This window comes from Condylura cristata, unplaced genomic scaffold, assembly GCF_000260355.1.
Source record: "Condylura cristata isolate star-nosed mole 26May11 unplaced genomic scaffold, ConCri1.0 scaffold00003, whole genome shotgun sequence".
NCBI classification, from domain to species: domain Eukaryota; kingdom Metazoa; phylum Chordata; class Mammalia; order Eulipotyphla; family Talpidae; genus Condylura; species Condylura cristata.
In genome coordinates, this window is record NW_004567104.1 from 19,323,425 (window position 1) to 19,344,171 (window position 20,747).

General features: G+C 37.5%; 1 protein-coding gene across 2 annotated transcripts in view; it reads right to left on the reverse strand.

The window, feature by feature from the left end:
• Positions 1–338: 338 nt before the first annotated feature.
• MCCC1 (methylcrotonoyl-CoA carboxylase 1 (alpha)) overlaps positions 339–20,747 on the reverse strand; it is a 59,976-nt gene continuing 39,567 nt past the window's right edge. Inside the window, exons 13-19 of one of the 2 annotated variants that reach the window (XM_004675017.2) lie at positions 19,866–20,082; positions 16,772–16,858; positions 12,641–12,690; positions 7,105–7,242; positions 5,617–5,724; positions 3,458–3,529; positions 339–798 (exon numbers count right to left, since the gene is read on the reverse strand). In XM_004675017.2, coding sequence (XP_004675074.1) covers positions 670–798; positions 3,458–3,529; positions 5,617–5,724; positions 7,105–7,242; positions 12,641–12,690; positions 16,772–16,858; positions 19,866–20,082 — 801 coding nt within the window. In that variant the 3' untranslated portion in view covers positions 339–669. The remainder of the gene's footprint in view (positions 799–3,457; positions 3,530–5,616; positions 5,725–7,104; positions 7,243–12,640; positions 12,691–16,771; positions 16,859–19,865; positions 20,083–20,747) is intronic. The other variant, XM_012734369.1, reaches the window with a different exon arrangement.

Consider the following 20,747-nt stretch of genomic DNA (forward strand, 5'->3'; position numbering starts at 1 on the left):
AATTAATGTAAATAAAATGATATACATAAAAACATATATATATAAAACCCATAAGTGTGTGTATACATATATATATATTATATCCAGTTTGTACAAGCTTAGAAAAGTACAATAAAAGTACAATAAAAAGTCTAGATAGGAACTTTCCAAAAACAGAGGCAAGAAACAAGTAGTATCTGTATCTTTAAAATACCTAATAAGTTACTTTTTGGTGAAAACAAAACCTTGGTTGAGTTTAATTGCATCTGGCTAATTTAGTGGCATCTGTCTCTAAAATATGTTGATGTCCATTTTCATTACAATTATAAATGGGAAAGAATTCATTTAATTAAGCCACCTTTCCTCTTCTAACCATTCTCTTTCAATCAAGTTGCTTCCCACTTTCCTAAAGATATTACATTATATAAAATTCAAGGTAGAAACAAATTATAGTACCTTCTAATAAAAAATGTATAATTCAGTTTTATTAACAGGAACGATTTTCAGATAGTTTATTGTATTTGTGATCAAGTGCATGATTCTTAAATATGAAAAGTTTTGGCACAATCATTTAAATCATTTAGTAAAATGGCTGTTTATTAGACTCCAGGAAAAGCAAAAGGCACTTTTTCTTCTAGGTAGGAAGATATACTTAAGATAGAGTTTAGCTGGTCATTTCTTTGATGGAGTTTATTTTGCTTCCCTTTTGTCAGACTCCTCCTCCTCAAACTGGACTAAAGGTGCATGTCGATTGGCCTGAGAACCTTCTTGGTAGAACACTTTCTTAATTGTTCCATCCTTTGGAGCCTTTATAGTATGCTGCAGACACAAGAAACAGCAGAACATATAGTTGTGAAATTAATGAGCACTGAGCATATATCAAGTCAAGAAAGTCAGACAAAAAATGAAAAATGAAGCTAACTGTTCTGATACGGTGCTATCTGTCAGTCACCCCAATGCTTTTCATAATCACATCATAAAAACTATTGTTTTCAATAGTTTATTTTCCCATCATTTTGTGCATTTTTCCATCTCAACTGTAATCCCCTTGGGCTTCCCATCACCAATCACCCATGTGCCATCACCAAAGTTCAGTGTATTTCCCTCTCCCCACTGTTTTTGATCTCATTCCCCACTCCACCCCCATAAAATGTCTCTGGTATATAACTGTTCATTAAGATTATTTTCTCGTGTCATCCGTTATACTCCTGCTATGAGTGAAACCATTCGGTATTTTTCTTTATTTCACTAAGCATGATCTTTTCCAATTCCAGCCATGTTGCTGCAAAAGGCATGTGTTTATTTATTTATTTATTTATTGGTTGCTGAGTAATATTCTATTGTGTATATGTACCACATCTTTTTAATCCAGTCATCTACTTTTGGGCATTTGGGTTGTTTCCATGCCTTTCCAATTATAAATAATGCAGCAGTAAACATGATGGTGCAGGTATCTTTTTGAATCAGTGTTTTTGTGTTTTTTGGGTAGATACCTAGGAGTGGGATTGCTGGGTCATAGGGAAGCTCCAGTTAAGCAGTTTGAGGAACCTCCAAACAGTTTTCCATAGTGGTTGTATTCTTTTGCATTCCCACCAGCAGTGCAGGAGAGTTCCTTTTTCTCCACATCCTCGCCAACATTTGTTATTGCTAGTTGAAGAGGTGCCATTCTCACTGGGGTGAGGTGGTATCTCACTTTTAATTTGCATCTCCCTTACCACAAGTGATGTTGAACATTTTTTCATATGCTTGTTGGCCATCTGCATTTCTTCTTTGGCAAAGTGTCTTTTTAGCTCTTCTACCCATTTTTTGATGGGGTTGTTTATTTTTGTTGAGTTTCATCAGTTCTTTGTATATCTTTGTGATCAATCCTTTATCACTAGTTTTGTGTGAGAACTTTTTTCCCAATCAGTGGGATGTCTGTCTTTTGTAATGTCTCTTTTGCTGTACAGAAGCTCTTTAGCTTGATGTAGTCCCATGTGTTTAACCTTGCCTTCACTATCATTGCATTGGGTGCTGTATTTTCAAAGATGTGGCTGAAGTGTATGTCGTGTAGTGTTTGGCCCATCTTTGCTTCCAGGTATTTTATGGTTTCTGTTCTTACGTCTAGGTCTTTAATCCACTTTGAGTTGATTTTTGTGTATGGTGTGAGGTAGTGATCTAGTTTCATTTTTTTGCATGTAGCTTCCCAGTTTTCCCAGCACCATTTGCTGAACAAACTTTCTTTGTTCCATTGTATCTTTTTGCTCCTTTGTCAAAGATTAGCTGTCCATAAACCTGTGGTTTTCTTTTTCTTTTCTTTTGTTTTTAAAGATTTATTTACTTATTCATATGGAACTGGGGTACACACCAGAGATGTGGAGGGTGAGAGGATTCACCAGAGACAGAAAGGGGAGCAGAACAGGCAGATCCATGAAGTACACTGCTGAGGGGAGCAGCGGGCAGGTCAGGAGAGGTCTGCCTTGCCATGTGGATCTCCTCCAGGGCAGGTGGGGATCGAACGCATGCAGAAGTGGCATTAGCTTCTCAGTGCAGTGCTTTAACCTGCTGAGCCACCAAGGAGGTCCTATACCTTGGTTTTCTATTTGAATCCACTGGTCTGTATATCTGTGTGTTCCAGTACCATGCAGTTTTGATTTTTATGGCTTTGTAGTAGAGCTTGAAGAAAAACTAACATTTTTATGATGTGCCTGGGCTTGGGAGGAGTTGTGAGTGCACACACAACTGCAGCCTGTGCAAGGTCTCAACTTGGGAAGCTCTGGTCTAGCTGTAAAACTCAACTCAAGTTCTACAGTAGAATCTTACCTGGAAACTTTGAAAAATTACTGATCTTTCGACCCCACTCTGGGAGATTGAATTTAACTGGTATGGGCAAGTATATCTTTTATATTTTTACTGCAGAGGGAGACAGGTTGGGTCTCCTTTGTGGCCTTGTGGCTAAGTCTCAGCACTTTGATGAATCACTACTGTGGCCTGATTTCGATCCCCAGCTAGTGAGCTAATCCACATATGGGACAGCAGGCCTCTCCTGCCTATCCCACTGCTGCCCTCAGCAGTGTGCTTCAGTAAACCTTTTGTTTCATTCCCTATTCTGAATCCTCTCACCCCCTGTACCTCTGATCTACACCCCAGTTCTTCTATGCATAAGTAAATAAGCCTTTAAATAAAAACAACAACAATCTCTCCAAGGAATATGTAGCATCCTAAGTAAATATCAAAAAATACTAGTAGTTAGCATTGAGTTGGGATAATGCCTCAATCTAAGCTATTGATGATTTCTTTAATTGCTGTAACAGAAATGACAGGTTTCTGTCATTTGATGAAACTGTATTCCCTTAAAGTGAAAACGTATTTTAAGAGAAGTTTGGTTTTATTTCCTAACATTAATGCCTGATCAATCTATGGCTCTTAATTTTTTAAATGGTACTAACTTAACAATTAGGTTTGATAGCTCCCAAAGTTTATCTGTCATTTCACTTACCTCCATTTTCATGGCGATCATAACCATTAGAGAATCTCCAGCTTTTACTCTGTCTCCAGCTTTTACAAACACCTAGAAATTCAGAGTGACAGGTTAATATTGGAAAACACAAGGTCCTCATGGTTCACAAAGTTGATATATAAATGTAAGAGCTTACATGTGGTTGCTGCCAAAGGTAAATGTATTGGTACAAACTGGAGGCCCCCAGGTTAATCTAGCACTGTAGGCTCTGTTGACAGTGGGGGGAGGGAGGGCAGTAGAGGCTCTGCTTAGCTTCCCCATCCCTATCCCCAAACCATATAGATTTGCTTGACTCAGATGAATATGCTTTATGTATCTCAGGATCTTCTTTTCCCTCATGAAAGTACAGATAAGACATGCCACCTTCACAGAAGAACTACAAAAATATTTTCACCAGTGTTCGGATAGTAGGCTTGTCTGGTTTTTTAGTTTTTACATGGCCTAGGATAGTGTTTCAAGTCTTCACAGTCTGTAGTAAAATTACAGTTGATGTCATATAAAAGAAACTTGACTGTCAACCTCAGGAAAAAGAATCTCTATTTTTCCATTTTATGTATAAATGGATTTATATATCCTATAAGTTTTCAGCATCTTCTTGCTTAACAGGGATATCAGGGAGTTTTTTTAAACATCATACAGTGGAGTCAGGTTCTAAAGTCAACGTGTAGAGTTAAAACTGTGAAAAACTTTAGAAATATCTCTGAAAAATTATCAACCCTAGGTGATAATTTAGTAGTGCCTTATGAACTCAATGGTTTGGGTTTTGGGGATTCTTATGGGGAAAATGTCCATCATTAAGTATAAGAGCCTTTGCAGGGATTTCCATATTATGAGACGTCCAGAGAAACTTAGGCTGACTGAGCTAAAGGCTGATGGAGGTCTCCTAGTCTCTAGCTCATACACCCCATGGGGCAAACATTTCAAAGGTGTAATACTGGGTGAAATTACTTATACAACTTATTTTCTTCTGCCCTTTTTTGGGTGCTGAAAATAGAGAACTGATATTTTAAGACTGAAATTAATTTGAGATGACATTACTACACACAAACATATAAAAGGAGCCTACTTGTCCATTCCATCACCATTTGCAGCTGTCAGTCTAGATCTCAGCTCTGATATGCACTGCATTCAGCACCAAACCATATTGTTCTTTATCAATATTGCCTTTCAAACTTTATTTTGACATAGATACAATTATGTACATTGGAGAAAATGTTGCTGTTTTATGAGAAAATTGTTTAAGTTTAACATTAAAAAATAAGCTTTCAAGGGCCCTCCTTGGTAGCACAGCAGGGTAAAGCACAGCGCTAAGAAGCTAAAGCCACTTCAGCATGAGTTCGATCCCCACCCCAAAGGTGACCCACAGCAGACCTCTCCTGTCCTTCCCGCTACTCTCCTCAACAGTGTACTTTGTCAGACGTCCTGTTCTGCTCCCTATTCTGTCTCTGGTGAACCCGCTCAACAATTTTGCACCTCTGGCCTGTACCCAAATTCTGTAGGCATAAATAAATCTTTTAAAAAAAGAAACTTTCAAAAAAATTAAAAACACCCAAAAATAAACTTTCTTGATAATGCTTGGTGAATGCCTCATTTTAATAATAAAAAGAAAACAGTGAGGCCCTCCCTGGTGGCGCAGCAGGTTAAAGCACTGCACTAAGAAGCTTAAGCCACTTCCGCATGAGTTCGATTCCTGCCTGCCCCAGAGGTGACCACATGGCATGGTAGACCTCTCCTGGCCCGCCTGCTGCTCCCCTCAGCAGTGTAATTCGTCGATCTGCCTGTTCTGTTCCCCACTCTGTCTCTGGTGAAGCCTCTCACCCTCCGCCTCTCTGGCCTGTACCCCAGTTCTATATGAATAAATAAATCTTAAAAAAAAAAAAAGAAAAGAAAACAGTGAACCTTTGATGTAAATTCCCACTTTCAAAATCAATAATCTTTATTGTAAATTAGGTAAATGAGTAATTTCACTGAATACCATTATATTTAACTTGAATTGATCATACATCCTTTTGTTTACTGAAATGTATTATTTTCCAATGAGCAAGACTTAGAGAGGGAAAAAGGTTATATGCGACAAAGTTCAACACAGACACTTATTGGGCCTCACTGAATGCTGTTCCAGACATTCATATTCTTACCTTTTCAATGGTTCCTGTCATTGGAGCTAAGGTACCTTCCTGCGTTCCTTCTGAGCTAGCCAAAGTTAAGTATTTGGGGACTGGAATGTCAATCTGAACACTTCCTTCCTATAAAAAAAGGTAATGGAAAATGAAATCAGGATCTTATCACTGTGTTTTCACTAATATATGATGAGGGTTGTTTTAAAGACATATGTTAAATGTTAGCCATCTTTAATAATTTTAGGGTTCTAAAGTAGCTTTGTGACCTTGAACAAATTACTAAATGCTTTTCAGTCTTGGTTTCCCATTATAAGGGAGAAATGGTGCACATTCAGGGAGGGCCTGAAACCCAGAGTTAACTTGCCCACAGTTGTACACCTACTAAGTAGTAGGGCCAGGATTTCACCCAAAGCAGTTTTATATTCCAGAACTCATGCTCCTCACCATTCTATTCTACCACCTCTACCATAATATTGTTACAGCACAACTGCCTCTGGAAAGGAGTGCCTAGGAAAGTGAGCTTATCCTTGATTCCGCATACCGTAGTGTAATTACTAGAATATTACAGATGTGTTTCATAAAGGACTGTGATCTATAAGACGGTTTCCAGGGCCCTCCCTGGTAGTGCAGTGGGTTAAAGCACAGCACTATGAAGGTATCACAGCCACTGCAGCATGAGCTGATCCCCAGCCCCGGAGGTGACCCACATGCTGTGGCAGACCTTTCCTTCCTCACCCGCTGCTCCCCTCAGCAGTGTATTTCAGTCCATCTGCCTGTTCTGCTCCCTGCTCTCTGGTAAATCCTCTCAAGCTCCACACTTCTGGCCTGTACCCCAGTTCTGTATGTATAAACAAATAAATAAATCTTTTTTTGTTTAAAAAAAGATGGTTTCCAAATGTTGAGAAGGTGCCGAAAAAGCTAGAGTAGATCTGATAATATCCTCTTTCCTTTGTTCATGAAGAATGCTAGTGGCTCATTGAGCAGAAGGTTCCTAGCTGAAAGCACTGGGTTAGGAAACAAACTCTGTACTAAATCCATGTGACGGTTGCCTTAACCTCTCTCTCACTGCCAAGAGACCAGAACTAACAGCACATCCACCTTCCTACTGCTGCTGTCCCCACAAAGTGAATATCCCCACCCAAACTCCTCTGCCAATGGCCACTGCCTCCCAGTCCCCAATGCCAGTAGAGTGATGGTTGGGGAAGGTGTTCAAGCAACAAATAGCTGAGAACACCGCCCACCCAGCAGGAAGAAACACTGACAAAAGGGTGTAAGAACAGGTTTCAGAATTAAAGGAAGAAAACAGGCATGTGTCCATCAGTGAGATTGTGTGAGCAAAGGGGTGTATATAAAACAAGAGGAGCAAGAAAATAGCAAAGAAAATTGAGTGGAGAAGAGACAAAAGGTCAGAGCAGAGATTGGGAAATGGGATCTTTCTAAGTGGAAATGCCTCTGGTCAAAAAACTTCCCCCTAAAGCCCAACTGTGTTGTTTTTTGAGACATTACCATAGAGAATAGGTAAATAGTGTTTTCCAGGATAATTAGCTTAGTTTTACTAGCAGCTCCATTAACAGAACATTTCAGGTAAGTGCTGTTATCCTCCATATAGAGATCACCAAGGACTTGGAAAGTTTTATCTTCAATCTGAAAAAAAAAAAAAAAAAAAAAAACCAGGAAAATAAGATTCTTAAAATAAATGAAAAAAAGCCTATAAAATTAGTAAAATCAGAATCATTCTTTATTATTAATAGTGTCAGAAGGTAATAGATAATTTTTCTAAAGCCATGTAGCAACTTTCTGCCTAAGATCTATAAAAAAAATTACTGTAGGCCCTCCCTGGTGGCACAACTGGTTAAGATGCAGCACTGCAAGCCAGCTGCAGCTGCTTCAGTGCCATTTTGTTCTCCAGCACCAGAGGTGACCCACGTGGCCCACAGACCTCTCCTGACCCGCCCGCTGCTCCCTTCAGCAGTGTACTTCATCAGTCGGCCTGTTCTGCTTCCCACTCTGTCTCTGGTGAATCCTCTCACCGCCCCTGAATCTCTGGCTTGTATCCCATTTCTGTATGCATAAATAAATAAATCTTAAAAAAAAAAAAGTTAAAAAAAAATACATAGTATCAGTAGTGAGAAGTCTGACTGCAGAACTGTGCCAACTGGGGAAGATGCGTGTGGGGAAGTGAGTCCAGTGGACTGGGTGGTAGACTAGGTAGGGGTGATGGACTATGGGTACACTGGGCAAGTGTGGTGTATAAAGTAACCTGGAGAGTTATAAACCTAAGGCATATAGTGTTGTAAGCCAGTGTTTCCTCAATAAAAAATAACACCAAAGGGCCTCCCTGATGGTACAAAGGGTTAACTCTCAAAGCTATCCAGTTATCAGCAGCCCCTGCAGCACCAGTTCCGGCCTGGGAGCTGAGCCACTGGCCAGCAGATTTTTCCTGTGACCTGCTGCTCCCCTCAGCAGTGTATCTCAGTAGATCTGCCTGTTTTGCTCCACATTCTGTCTTGGTGAATCCTCTCACCTCTGCACCTCTGATCTACACCCCAGCTCTTGTATGCATAAATAAATAAAATAAATCTTAAAAAAAAAATACTGAAAAAAGGGAAGCTATAATAAGATAATTAAAAGACAAAATTCAATAATATATCTATAGCACCATAGTGCCACAGATAAAAGTTCATTTAAGAACAGCCAGAACACTGGGGAAATAGAAATACTAAATCAAAGCAAAATAATTAAAATTCAGTCGAGTAGATTACATACTTGTATTCATTTTTTAGTACAAAGTCAAGTTTAATTTTACTGTGCCAACATCAGTAATTTAAAAAAAAAATGGCAGAACTCCATAATTACATGGTATTTTAAAAAAACCTCACCAACAGAGAGAACCAATTTATGGGTTTTAGTTATGATTTACAAAAATTAGCTGGAGAATGACCACAGTTTTCCCACTCTAAAACACTGTGCCAAATTACAGATTTCACACTTAATCTTTCAAGGAAGTTGACAAAAGAACATGAAACCTTTCTATTTGTTCCTTTCCAATTGAAATAACACTGCATTATAACATTATATAAGTTTCAGGTGTTCATCACTGAGAATCAACACATATAATACACTAAGTTTACCACTAAAAGACCAATTCTACCCTTCCTTCACAAACCACTGTTCCCTTTCACCTGATTTATGTATTCTCTTTCCCCTCCCTTCTGGTAACCACTATTTGGACTCACAGCACAAAAGCTTATTTTTGTTTTATTTAGTTAAATCTGTTTTTCTCTATATACCACATGAGTGAAATCCTACAATATTTGTCTCTTGCTGGTTCATTTCACTAAGTATAATTCCTGCTAGGTCGATTCATGTTACTGCATGGATTTAAAATAGTGGATTAGTGTTCCATATAACATACCTTTACCCACTATCTGTCAATGGGCACTTATGTTGTTTCCAGCTCTTAGCTACTGAAAATAGTGCTGCAAAAAACATGGGGTACATATGTCTTCAAATTAGTGTTTTTGTATTTTTCTAGTAAATAGCCAGAAGTGGGATAAAGGATCATATAGAATTTATATTTTTAGTTTTTCTGAGGAACTTCCACACTGTTTCCATGATGGCTGCAGCAATTTATATCGCCAACAATATTATTTAAAGGTTCCCTTCTCTCTACATTCTCTCCAACACTTCCTGTTTCCTCTTTTGAAAAATAGCTGTTTTCATAGGTGTGAGGTGAAAGCTCATTGTTGTTTTGATTTGCGTTATTCTTATAAGGGAAGAACTGCTTTCCATGTGCCCAATGACCATCTTTAAATCAGATCCTCTGTCCATTTAAAATTTAGATTGTTTGCTTTTTTACTGTTGACTTTTATAAATTCTTTGTATAGTTTAGATATCAGCCCCTTGTTGAATGTGTAAAGATCCCGCATTCTATTGGATGTCTTCTCGTCTTGATGCAGATTTTTTTTCTGTGCAGAAAGTTTTTAGTTTTATATAGTACTGTTTGTTTACTTTTGCTTTTGTTTACCTTGCTATTAGTGTTGTGTCTCTAAATACCTCTCTAAGGCTGATATTAAGAAATCCAACAGCTATGTCTTCTATGTATTTTATGGTTTCAGGTCTTACATTTAAGTCTGTGATTCATTTTTTTTTTAATTTAATTTTCATGATTGGTGTTTAATAGTGGTCTAGTTTCATACTTCATATGCAGTGTCCAGTTTCCCAGAGTCTGTTATTTAACACTTTCCTCGCTCCATTGAAGGTGCCTGTCTCCTTTACTGTAAATTAATTCTCCATATCTGTGTGGTTTTATTTCTGGACTCTGAATTCTGTTTATTGATCTCTGGGTTTGTTTTTATTCCAACATCAAGCTGTTTTGATTACTATTGCTCTCTACTACAGTTTAAAGTTGGGGAGCAGGATATTTTCTTTTTTAAAATTATTTCTATTGTTAGTCTGATGGATAATATGGATTTAAAAAATTTATTTATTCATACAGAACTGGGGTACAAGCCAGAGGTGCAGGGGTGGTGAGAACAGGCAGACTGACAAAGTGCACTGCTGTGGGGAGCAGCAGGCAAGTCAGGAGAGGACTGTCTGCCATGTGGATCACCTCCAGGGCAGGGGATCGAACTTGCACTGAAGCGACTGCGGCTCCCTTGCAGTGCTGTGTCCTAACCCATTGTGCCAACAGGGAGGGCCTGATATTTTCTTTGTAAAGGAGTCTTTGCTATTATAGTTGTTTATTTCCAAGTAAATGTCCTGATTTTTTTTTTTTTAAGTGAAGAATACTTCCAGAATTTTGATAGGGATTGCATTCAATCTGCTTTAGATAATAGAGCCATTTTAACAATGCTAGTTCCTCCATCTATCAGGAACATGGAATACCTTTCTTTTCTATCTCTTTGTGTATTCTATTTCTTTCAAGTGTCTTTTCTGTATACAGTCTTTCACTTCTTTAAATTTATTCCAAAGCAGCCTTTCTGTTCCAAAGAATGTTTCCTCACATATATGCTGAAGAAAACATTTTTCTTACACACAGAAAATCCACTTAAGTTTTGTCTCTCTCTTTTTCATTTCAATTCTCTTGATATTAGTGTGAAAGTCCTCTGGCTTTATTTTCAACTATATTGTGTAACCAACACTGCTGTTGGTTCTCATCTACTCTAAGTTAAATATGACATTTTACTCTGCTTTGTAACCTACTAAAAAGCCATTTGAATGTTTGTGGAATTCTTGGGGCATAAAGGTCACACTGGGAATAGTTTTGTTTGAAGATTTACAAAAACACATTCTAAATTTGTTAATATAGTTCCATTGCACATTAGAACAAATTTGCAATTTACTTTACTATTTACCAAGGAACAGAAGGGAACATTATGAATTACACTACAGTAGGTACACTTACTTACACTACAGTAGGTAAAACTTCCCAAAATATTTCTCAATTTCAGAGAAAGAAAACCAATGTGGGCTTATGTCTATGCAAGTGTCTTCTTCCTTTCCTCTAATAAAACTGAACTTTTTGGATATACCCAAGAAAAAGGAAAAAAAAAACCCAATATATATTAAAGTGTTGGATGTTGGGAGATCTAAAGTGTATCAATGATAAGTTAATTGAAATCACTTAAATCATACTAAAATAAATTTATTCTATTCTGAATTTGTGCCCTACAATAAGATTTGAAATTACCACATTGTTTTAAAGCCTTTTTAGCATTGCATTTGCAGGGTAATGTATTTCTTTTCACTGAGAACTATCACTTTTGACTAGAGATTCTCAAAGCATGATTTGTGAGTCTCTTTGGGTCTCCAAGATTTTTAGTGATTTCACTCCTTCAAACTTCTTCCTAATAATTCTAATGTTACTTTTCCTTTTTACCTTCGCTCTTTCTCTGCAGGACATGTGATAATGCTATTGCTCTGGCAGTTAATTACACATGTGCTCATCTAATTTTAGGTATTTAGCTTTTCTCACTTTACCCTATAACTCAAAAACAGAAAATAAACAATTCTGTTTAAAAAAAAAAAAAAGAGTACCTAAATAGATATTTCTCCAAAGCAGATAAAACAACAGAAAATAAGTGTTAGGAAAGATGTGGTATACTGATAGGGGAAAACAAAGAATTGAAAGGGGTCTTCAAGAGATATCTTCATAACATCTTTATTCACAATAGCCAAAAGATGGAAGTAACTCAAACACCCAGCAATAGATACATGAATAAATAGAGTATAGAAAATACAAACAATGGGATACTATTCAGTCTTTAAAAGGATGGACAATTGGACACATGGGTACAACATGGGTGAACCTTAAAGGCATTGTGCCAAGGGAAATAAGGCAATCACAAAAGGACAGATACTAATGACTTCACTTACATGAAGTACTTAAAACAGTCAAATTCATAGACACAGAAAGCAGAGGGGATTGTGAAGGCTGAGATGTCATTTGTTTAAAATATTTTTAGTTTTGTGAAAGGAAAAACGTTCTGGAGATGGATAGAGGTGATGGTTGTCCCAACAATCATGTGAATGTACTAAGTGCTGAATTGTACATTTAAAATGGTTAAAATGGTAAATTTTGTGTGGTGTATATTTGAAAACATATGTGTTAACACAATAATAAGATTTACACATTTTCAGTTTAATTTTTCTAAACAGTAAATAAGATGCAACATACAAACAAAAGTTCTTTGGGAAAGTCACAGTAATTTTTAAGAGTGTGCAAGTTTCCTGAAACCAAAATTTTAAAATAGCTGTTTCAAATGCAAATATATGCACTTAACATGTCAGGTGTCTGACTCAAAGCTAGATTTTTTTGGTCAAGTTTTTATTCTTAAGAGAACACAAACGGAATAAACAATCAGAAACTGTGTAGAGGTCAATGTTCCCATATTGCTCTGAAATAAAAGTTCCTGACATTCTCCTAGTTACAACCATAATAATCAGTGGTTTAAAAGAAACTAGAGAGTAATAAATACAGTGTTCAACCTGAGAGATTAGCGTTAGCTCTGGCCTGTCCAACAAAACCAATTAGGCTTACCTGCATGCTGTAGGACCCATCACGATTGTATGTTACAGCTATGGCTACATCTGTATGGGAAAAAGGGAAAATTGAAGAAAAATTAGAAGCATTGATCAGTAATTGAGATACCACAAATCTCACTTTGAATCTAATTGTTAAGAGATATCAGGCATCTTTCAGCACTGTGGTAGTGAAAATTTTAAAAATATACATGTATCTAACAGGAGGATTTCAATAATGGTGAGTTTCAAGTTTTTCTTTCTGGACATATGGAGCTTTAGTTCTTTTCAGACTGTAGAATATTTTAGATATTTTGCTTTCACGAAGAGGCTATAGTAGAAAATGCAGTGCACTGGAAAGGAGACGTTCTGGTTTAAGAGCCAAATCTGCCGTACATACGGCATGCTCACCTCTTATCTTGATTTAAAATTTCTGTGTCTGAATTTGCTGATCCAGTTTGACCCATTCAATGGGTATATGAAAGTAATAATGATCAAATAAATGTGAAGGTGCCTTATAAATAGCAACAAATCATATAAATACAATATACAACATTCATATGAACACGGAATTGATTGAAGACTATTCTAAGAGGTAGAAATCAAAAGATTTTTAAAATTTTATTAATTTGTTTTATTATAATAGTTTATTTTTACATCATTTTGTAATCTCAGTTGTAATCCCTGTGGATTTCCCATCACCAAATCACCTGTGTCCCATCACCATAGTCCTGTGCACTCACCTCCCCCCTTTTGATTCCATTCCCCACTCCACCCCCGTAAAATATCTCTGATATATAGTTGTTCATTATTATTTCCCCCTGCCCCCCATTCCTTTATGCTCCTGCTATGAGTGAAACCATCCAGTATTTTTCTTTTTCTTTCTGGCTTATTTCACTAAATATGAACCCTTCCAGTCCATCCATGTTGCTGCAAAAGGCATGTGTTTATCTTTTTTTTGAAATCAGAAGTTTTATGGGCTAGAGAATGTAGACAAAGTTATTTCCTCTACGTGATGTCAGCCATCATTTGATGGTGCCAGCTCAGATCAGTGTTCAGCAGTAACCTTCCTCATTCAGTTGTATGCTAAAATGATTTTTCTACTCAATAGTTGTTTTATATAATTGCAAAATATAAAATTGTTCACCAAAGCCCAATGTTAATGTATAGAAAGTAAAAAGTGATTCCTCTTTCAAAGCAAGATATGACTACTACTAACACCTTAACGTGTGACTCTTCTCAGATCTTGCAAATGTGCATATTTTTCTTCTGTAAAAACTGGATAGTTATCCATATTGTTTTATAGCCAGCTTTTAAATTAACATGTGACATACATATCTACTCTGCTCTTCAATAATTGCAAGGGGACAGTTTAGTGATGATGACCGTTAATATTTATTGACTGCTATATGAAGTCAATAAGTACAGGAACTAAATGCTTTACGTGTATCATCTCATTTAATAGCCACAACAACCCACAAAAGTAATGAGCACTCCCACCCCCATTTATGACTGAGGCCTTAGAGGATATATGTGATTTGCCCAAGGAGTCAGAATTCAAACCCTTTTACCCATGCCAACCACTTCCCAACACTTTTTTCGACAAATGGTAAATATGTTTAATGGGAAAAAATAGGAACAAAGACATCCTTTATAATATTCTTTATATCACTCAGAGTATCCTTTTTCTTTTCTTTTTCTTTTAAAGACTTATTTATGCACACAGAGCTGGAGCACAAGCCAGAAGTATGGGGCGGTGAGAGGATTCAGAGAGACAGAGCGGGGAGCAGAACAGGCAGACTGACGAAGGCAGACTGACGAAGGCAGACTGACGAAGTACACTGCTGAGGGGAGCAGCAGGCGGGCCAGGAGAGGTCTGCCACACCATGTCGATCAGCTCTAGGGCCCAGAATTGAACTCGCACTGAAGTGGCTGTGGCCAGCTTGCAGTGCTGCATCCTAACCCACTGCACCACCAAGGGGCGCACCAGAGTATCTATTCTTTAGAAAAATCTACACTGGATGTCTCAATGAATAAAATTTGTCAATAGCTTTACTCCTTAGAAAAGAGAAAGCATCTAATTGCATATTTAGCTGACATGAAGGCCAACAGAATTATAATAAAGCTACTTGCAGGAAAACTCTAAACATTTATATATTATAGGAGAAATGAACTTATTCTTCCCTCCTCTGCAAGACTTAAACCTTTTCACATATTTAACAAGCTATGGGAGTTTAGCAAGTTGCTGAGTTACGTAAGGACAAGTACCCTGGAGGGTAGTTTCCAATTTTGGCTCCATCAATTACTTGGGAATGAGCTTAAGAAAATTAATAATTTCTCATATAAGTCTTAAATTATATAAATTAATAAAGTTGACAGCATACTGACTCATTGTCCTGAAAATACAAATGAAGTAATCCATGAAGTACTGGACACAATATCTGACATATATCAAACACTCAGTAAACCTCAGCTATTATTACTGCTTTTGAGGGTGGGGCAGGGTTCTGTAAACATGGTCATTACTAACAAAGTTGAATATTTTTCCATATTTAGATTCATAAACACTCTGAGGGCTTAAGCCTCCTGTATGATGCCACCACCACTGCTGAATAATTTTAATTGGAGGCTCACCACGTTTCTGAAACACTTTATCATTTTTGAGAATAATGCCAAAAGGGCATAGTGAATAGTAATCCTGTTGGCTTTTGAACCCTAATTTTTTAATTTAAAAAAAGCTAAGATATACAGTATAATTCAAAGTACTTAGTGCCTTGGTGAAATCCCATGCCAAATGACACAGTTGGCTCATCTGAATTTTAATTACAAATGGTTTTTCTATTTAATTAAGGTTAAAGAAGCCACTGAAATGTTACTGTTGCTGATATTTGTATTCAGTATATAGGAGTAGTCTAGAGAATGACATCCTCTCTGAGTCTGAAGGCTGCTTTTTATGATGGGATGAATAAACACACCAGAAAAAATGAAGATTATCATTTGCAGAGTGCTGCTGTATCAAAGAATCGTTGCACACTTAGAGATGTACCTAGTATACATAAAATAATGGCCATGTAGGCTCAGGATGAAGAAATAAGAGCAGCATCACTCCCTATCAACTTCTATGAAACGGCATTGAGATAATGTCTTTGTGGAGTGGGGTGAAAAAGAACCTACTCTTTCCAGAGGAAGCAGGAAGCAGCCTTGAGCTGCAGGAAGATTCTGTTCTAGCTGGAAGGTACATTTTCACAATGGTGCCATCACAGTCCAAAGACACTGTCAAGGTTATCCAACCCTCCTGGCTCTGACTCCATGCTCATCTGATTTCCCATGCAATGTCCTACAGCAGAAGGGATACATACGGTCACCAGCTATCAAGGATTCTGACCTCTCTGCTACACTGTCACAGCCATAAATTTCTAAGCTGCCTCTGGCTTGGATATCAGCCTCTCCTGACTTCAATTACAATAAATCAGTCCCCACTCTGGAGTCTACCCAAATTTGTGTGCCATCAAAAATCAATTTGCACTGGAAAAGTGGTAGAAATAGCACAGAGTCAAGGTCATAAAACTGCTACTTACTAGCCTTGAGTAAGTTACTTCACCTTTTGTACCTCTGACTTCCCCACTCCCATCCCTACAAATTGTTGAAAAGCCAAAAATTTACATGTTGATAAGGCCCTTGGTGAATCACAGCTCTTCAGTGGCCCATTTCACCTGAAACACTGCCTGAGCAGCGTACTGTTTTTCTTATTCAATAGTAAAATATTCCTACTGAAGAGAAATTGCAAAGCAAAGTACAAAGATGCAGAGAATAAACATTGCCTCCTTGATAACCTCACTAACATTTTGGTATACTTTATTTCAGTTGTTTTGCTATTTATGTTTTGTGACATATTTTTCAGCCTATAAAATATAGAAAAAAGTGGAAAGAAGAAAAATACCATAACTCTCCCTCACAGAGCCAATCAATTCTATTTTTTTGACATGCCTCTTCTCAATCTTCAGGCTAGAAGTTTTGGGTGTTTTTTTTTTTTGTTTATGTAATTGACTGATAGTGACCAGATTGAATTCTTTTTTTCCCATGTAAATTTGATATATTTTCATGTAAATGTGAACTGAATTACATTCTCTTTCAAGAAAATATTACTTACTGTTTTTACCATCCCTAAGCGTCATGTTTCTGGTATAACAGTTATTCAGTCTTCTTCCACTGCTGAATGCAAATGGAGAGTACTGGTCTAAAAAAAATTAAAATTCATCAACAACAAATTTATGAACATGAAGCCTACAGAATTTATGCCTTACAAAAGAAATTATAAAACACAGCTCAAATGTGTTTTCTTTAATTGTTTTAAATTTTATTAGATACAGGTTTCCACCACTATTCCAAAGTAAAACATTCCTATTTGGTATGAAATGGTAGATGATTTTTTGGGGTCTGGGAACGTTCAAAATATTTCCTTTATAAGTTAATAGTAACAGGATTCCTCAGACTACCCCCAACCTCCTGCAGTAACTTATCAAATCATACCAAATGGGAATATTTACTTCCAGACAGTTAAGGAAATGTGATTTACATTTATATCCTGGGGAATTTCATATGAAAAGCTCCAGCTTTTCTAGAAAAATCAGAATATTTGCAGAGAACACTCTCATCCTGGTGGCTTCACTGCAGTGCTCATTCCTTTATGATAGCACAGATGTATTCCATGTGGCCAGAGTCTCTACCACTCACTATTTTCTTTCATTTGGCCTTTTTAAATATTTATTATAATATATATTTAAATAAATATATTATTTAATAATAAATATATATTTATTATTTTTACATCATTTTGTGCCTTTTTTCATCAGTTGTAATCCCTGTGGACTTCGCATCACCAATTCATTCATGTGGTATCACCATAGTCCCATGCACCCCCCAATCGCACCCATTTTTATACCATTCCCCACTCCAACCCCTGTAAAATGTCTCTAGTATATAGTTGTTCATCATCATTATTATTTCCTTCCTCCCAGGTCTTGCTATGAGTGAAACCATCTGGTATTTTTCCTTTTCTTTCTGGGCTTACTTCATTGAGCATGATCTTTTCCAGCTCCATCCATGTTGCTGCAAAAGGCACGTGTTAATCTTTTTTGATTCCTGAGTAATAAACCACTGTATATATGTACCGCATTTTTTTAATCCAGCCATCTACTTTTGAGCATTTGGGTTGATTCCATGTCTTTTCTATTCTAAATAAAGCAGCAATAAACATGGGGGTGCAGGTGTCTTTTTGAATCAGTGTTTTTGTGTCTTTTGGGTAGATACCTAGGAGTGGGATTGCTGGGTCATATAGAAGCTCCATTTTTAGCAGTTGAGAAACCTCCAAACAGTTTTCCATAGTGGTTGTACTAGTTTGCATTCCCACCAGCAGTGCAGGAGAGTTCCTTTTCTCCACATCCTCACCAACATTTGTTGTTGGTTGTTTTAAGATGTGTCACCTGGCCTTTTTAATGCTTCTATGTTAGCAGTCTGAGTGTACACCTCTGTTGCACGATATTCAGAAGCTACAGCATAGCTAATAGAAGAAATGTATTCTGAAGTCAGTATCTGTGCTAGTCATAAATCTAAATTAAAAAAAAAAGGAGAGTAGGACCTCCTTGGTGGCCTAGAGGTTAAGTTTTAGCACCATCACAACTAAAGTTCCATCCCAGCCAGGGAGCTAACCCACATGGCACAGCCGACCTTACCTGTCTCCCCTATGCTCCCCTCAGCAGTGTATTTTAGTTGATCTGCCTGTTCTGCTCCCCACTCTGTCTCTGGTGAATTTTCTCAATTTCCTGCCCCTCCCTCTCACCTCTAGCTTATATCCCAGTTATTCTATTAAAAAACAAACAAACAAAAACCTTAGAAGAAATTAAAAGGAGAGTAAATGGACAATGCCTTCCAAAAACTAAGTTTAGACTTAGGAAAATCATATTGGGCACATTTTGATACATTTCATTTAATGTAAAAGGACAAAGCAAAAACAGAATACAAATCTCCTAAAGATGTACTTATACATCTTATGCTTTTAATCTAACTTTCTTGACTGAATCCAGAAATTAAATAATACCCTATAATAATATAGTAGTCCTAATAATAATGAAGAGAGTAAATGGATTCAATTTTTTTCTCTATTCCAAATGTCAGTGTTAGGCTGAACAAATGTCAGTGTTAGGCTGAATAAGTAGCATGGAGATAGTTTGGGAGTGCTCAATTTAGAGGGAACAGTTTTCTTTCTTCTCTCTTTCTCTCTCTTTCTTTCCTACTCCCCTCTCCATCCCTCCCCTCTCTTCCCCTCCCCTCTCCTTCCTTTTTATTTAAAGATTTATTTATACATACAAGAGCTGGGGTGCAGGCTAGAGGTACAAAGGAGCAGGGGGTAAAAGGATTCACCAAAGTGGGGAACAGAACAGGTAGATCTACCAAAATACACTGCTGAGGGGAGCAGTGGGCGGGTCAGGAGAGGTCTGCTGGGCCAGGTGGGTCAGCTCCCTGGCCAAGGATCAAACTCATGCTTCAGTGGCTGCCAAAAGTACTTTGCTTTAACCCCTTGTGCCCCGAGGGAAACTACAAAAAGTTAATGAATTTCAAATTTCCTAAGTTGCTGGAAAGAGGCTGGGCAAAACATAGTAGGATGCTGAAGCAGGCACACAGGCATGTGGCCTCCAGGAAGATCTCTACCATCATCCTTCCTAGACTGGCAACCTATACCATAAAGGAAGAGGATGACGGTCTCTAGGTGGTCAGTACTTAGATCATATAATGGAAAAGGTGAAAGAAAGTATCTCAACAATAAATCATGGGAAACCCAAGAGAATTGGAGAATGTGTCTTTAGTCACCAGGATAATGGAAGTTGCTGCAGGTGCAAAGATACAACAAAGCAGGGCACAAGGAATGACTAATAAAATAACCTGGAAGGGGGGTCACTTAGGATTTGGGAAGAATCAGAGCTTGACTGAGAACAGAATCACTTCCACATTGTTAGGTGATTAGTCAAGTTATGCTTAATAGGTTAAAAATTGTTTATGACATGTGAAAAGCTCTATTCCCTGCTAAAAGTAAAAACAAAACCAAAACATACAACAAACATAGCCAAGGATGGTGTCAATAATTGCTGAGAAGAAAAAGAAGGCAAGAGTGTCATAGAGACAAGCATGTCCGAGGTTTAGTCATAAAATCTTGACAAGCAGAGTAAAGAAAAAAAATCATTCCATACCTTGTGTCTGAATTCTGAAAGCATCAGACATGGCCTTCTCCTTGAGGATGAGACCCAGCGCTGCCTGGCATAAAAGCTCTTTGTCTGTGGCCTTCCGGCTAGGCAACAGTGCTTCTCGGTGTTGAGGGATGAAATCAGTGTGCACATTTCCAGCTTCAAACTCTGGGTGGCCAGCCAGGCTGAGCAGGAAGTCAATATTGGTGTGCAGTCCAACAATCTAGGAAGAGAATAAAACCCACATCCCAAGGAGTAGGAAAAACAACCTAATCAGAAAAACATCACAATGGGCACCTGCTCTTTCAACTAAGTATTTTCTACTCTCGACAACTCTCAGAAAAAAATAAAAAACCTCCTAAGGTATCATGTAGTGATAGGACAACTCCCAGTGATAGGACAACACACACACACACAAGCTTATCTGGATTTAAAATTACCGGAACACAAAAAAAGGTGTTAGAATATATAATATGAAGGCTTTTGATTATACAAGTTAGGAAAACAATAAATGTTATGAAAAGTAAATGAGATTTGTTTGCACAATTTTGAAGACCTGCTGCTTAGAACATGCCTACAACATAGAAACTAGGGCAGGACTGCTAACCCAGGAAGGGGACAAGATTAAGTGACTCTGAAAATCCACATTGTACACATTGATAACAAAATTAAAAAGGTTTAAAATCAGCCCAAACCTACCCAATAAATAAAATCAACCCAAACCTATCCTTGATCTTTGGGGTCAAGGATAAACTGACTGCCTGAGCCATGGGATGATATATTCACTCACTCACTCATTGATTTAGCAATCAGTTACTAAGCACCTTTTAGACACTGATTCAGGTATTAAGGACACACTAAGAAAGAAAATAGAAGTCCCTGTCCTCA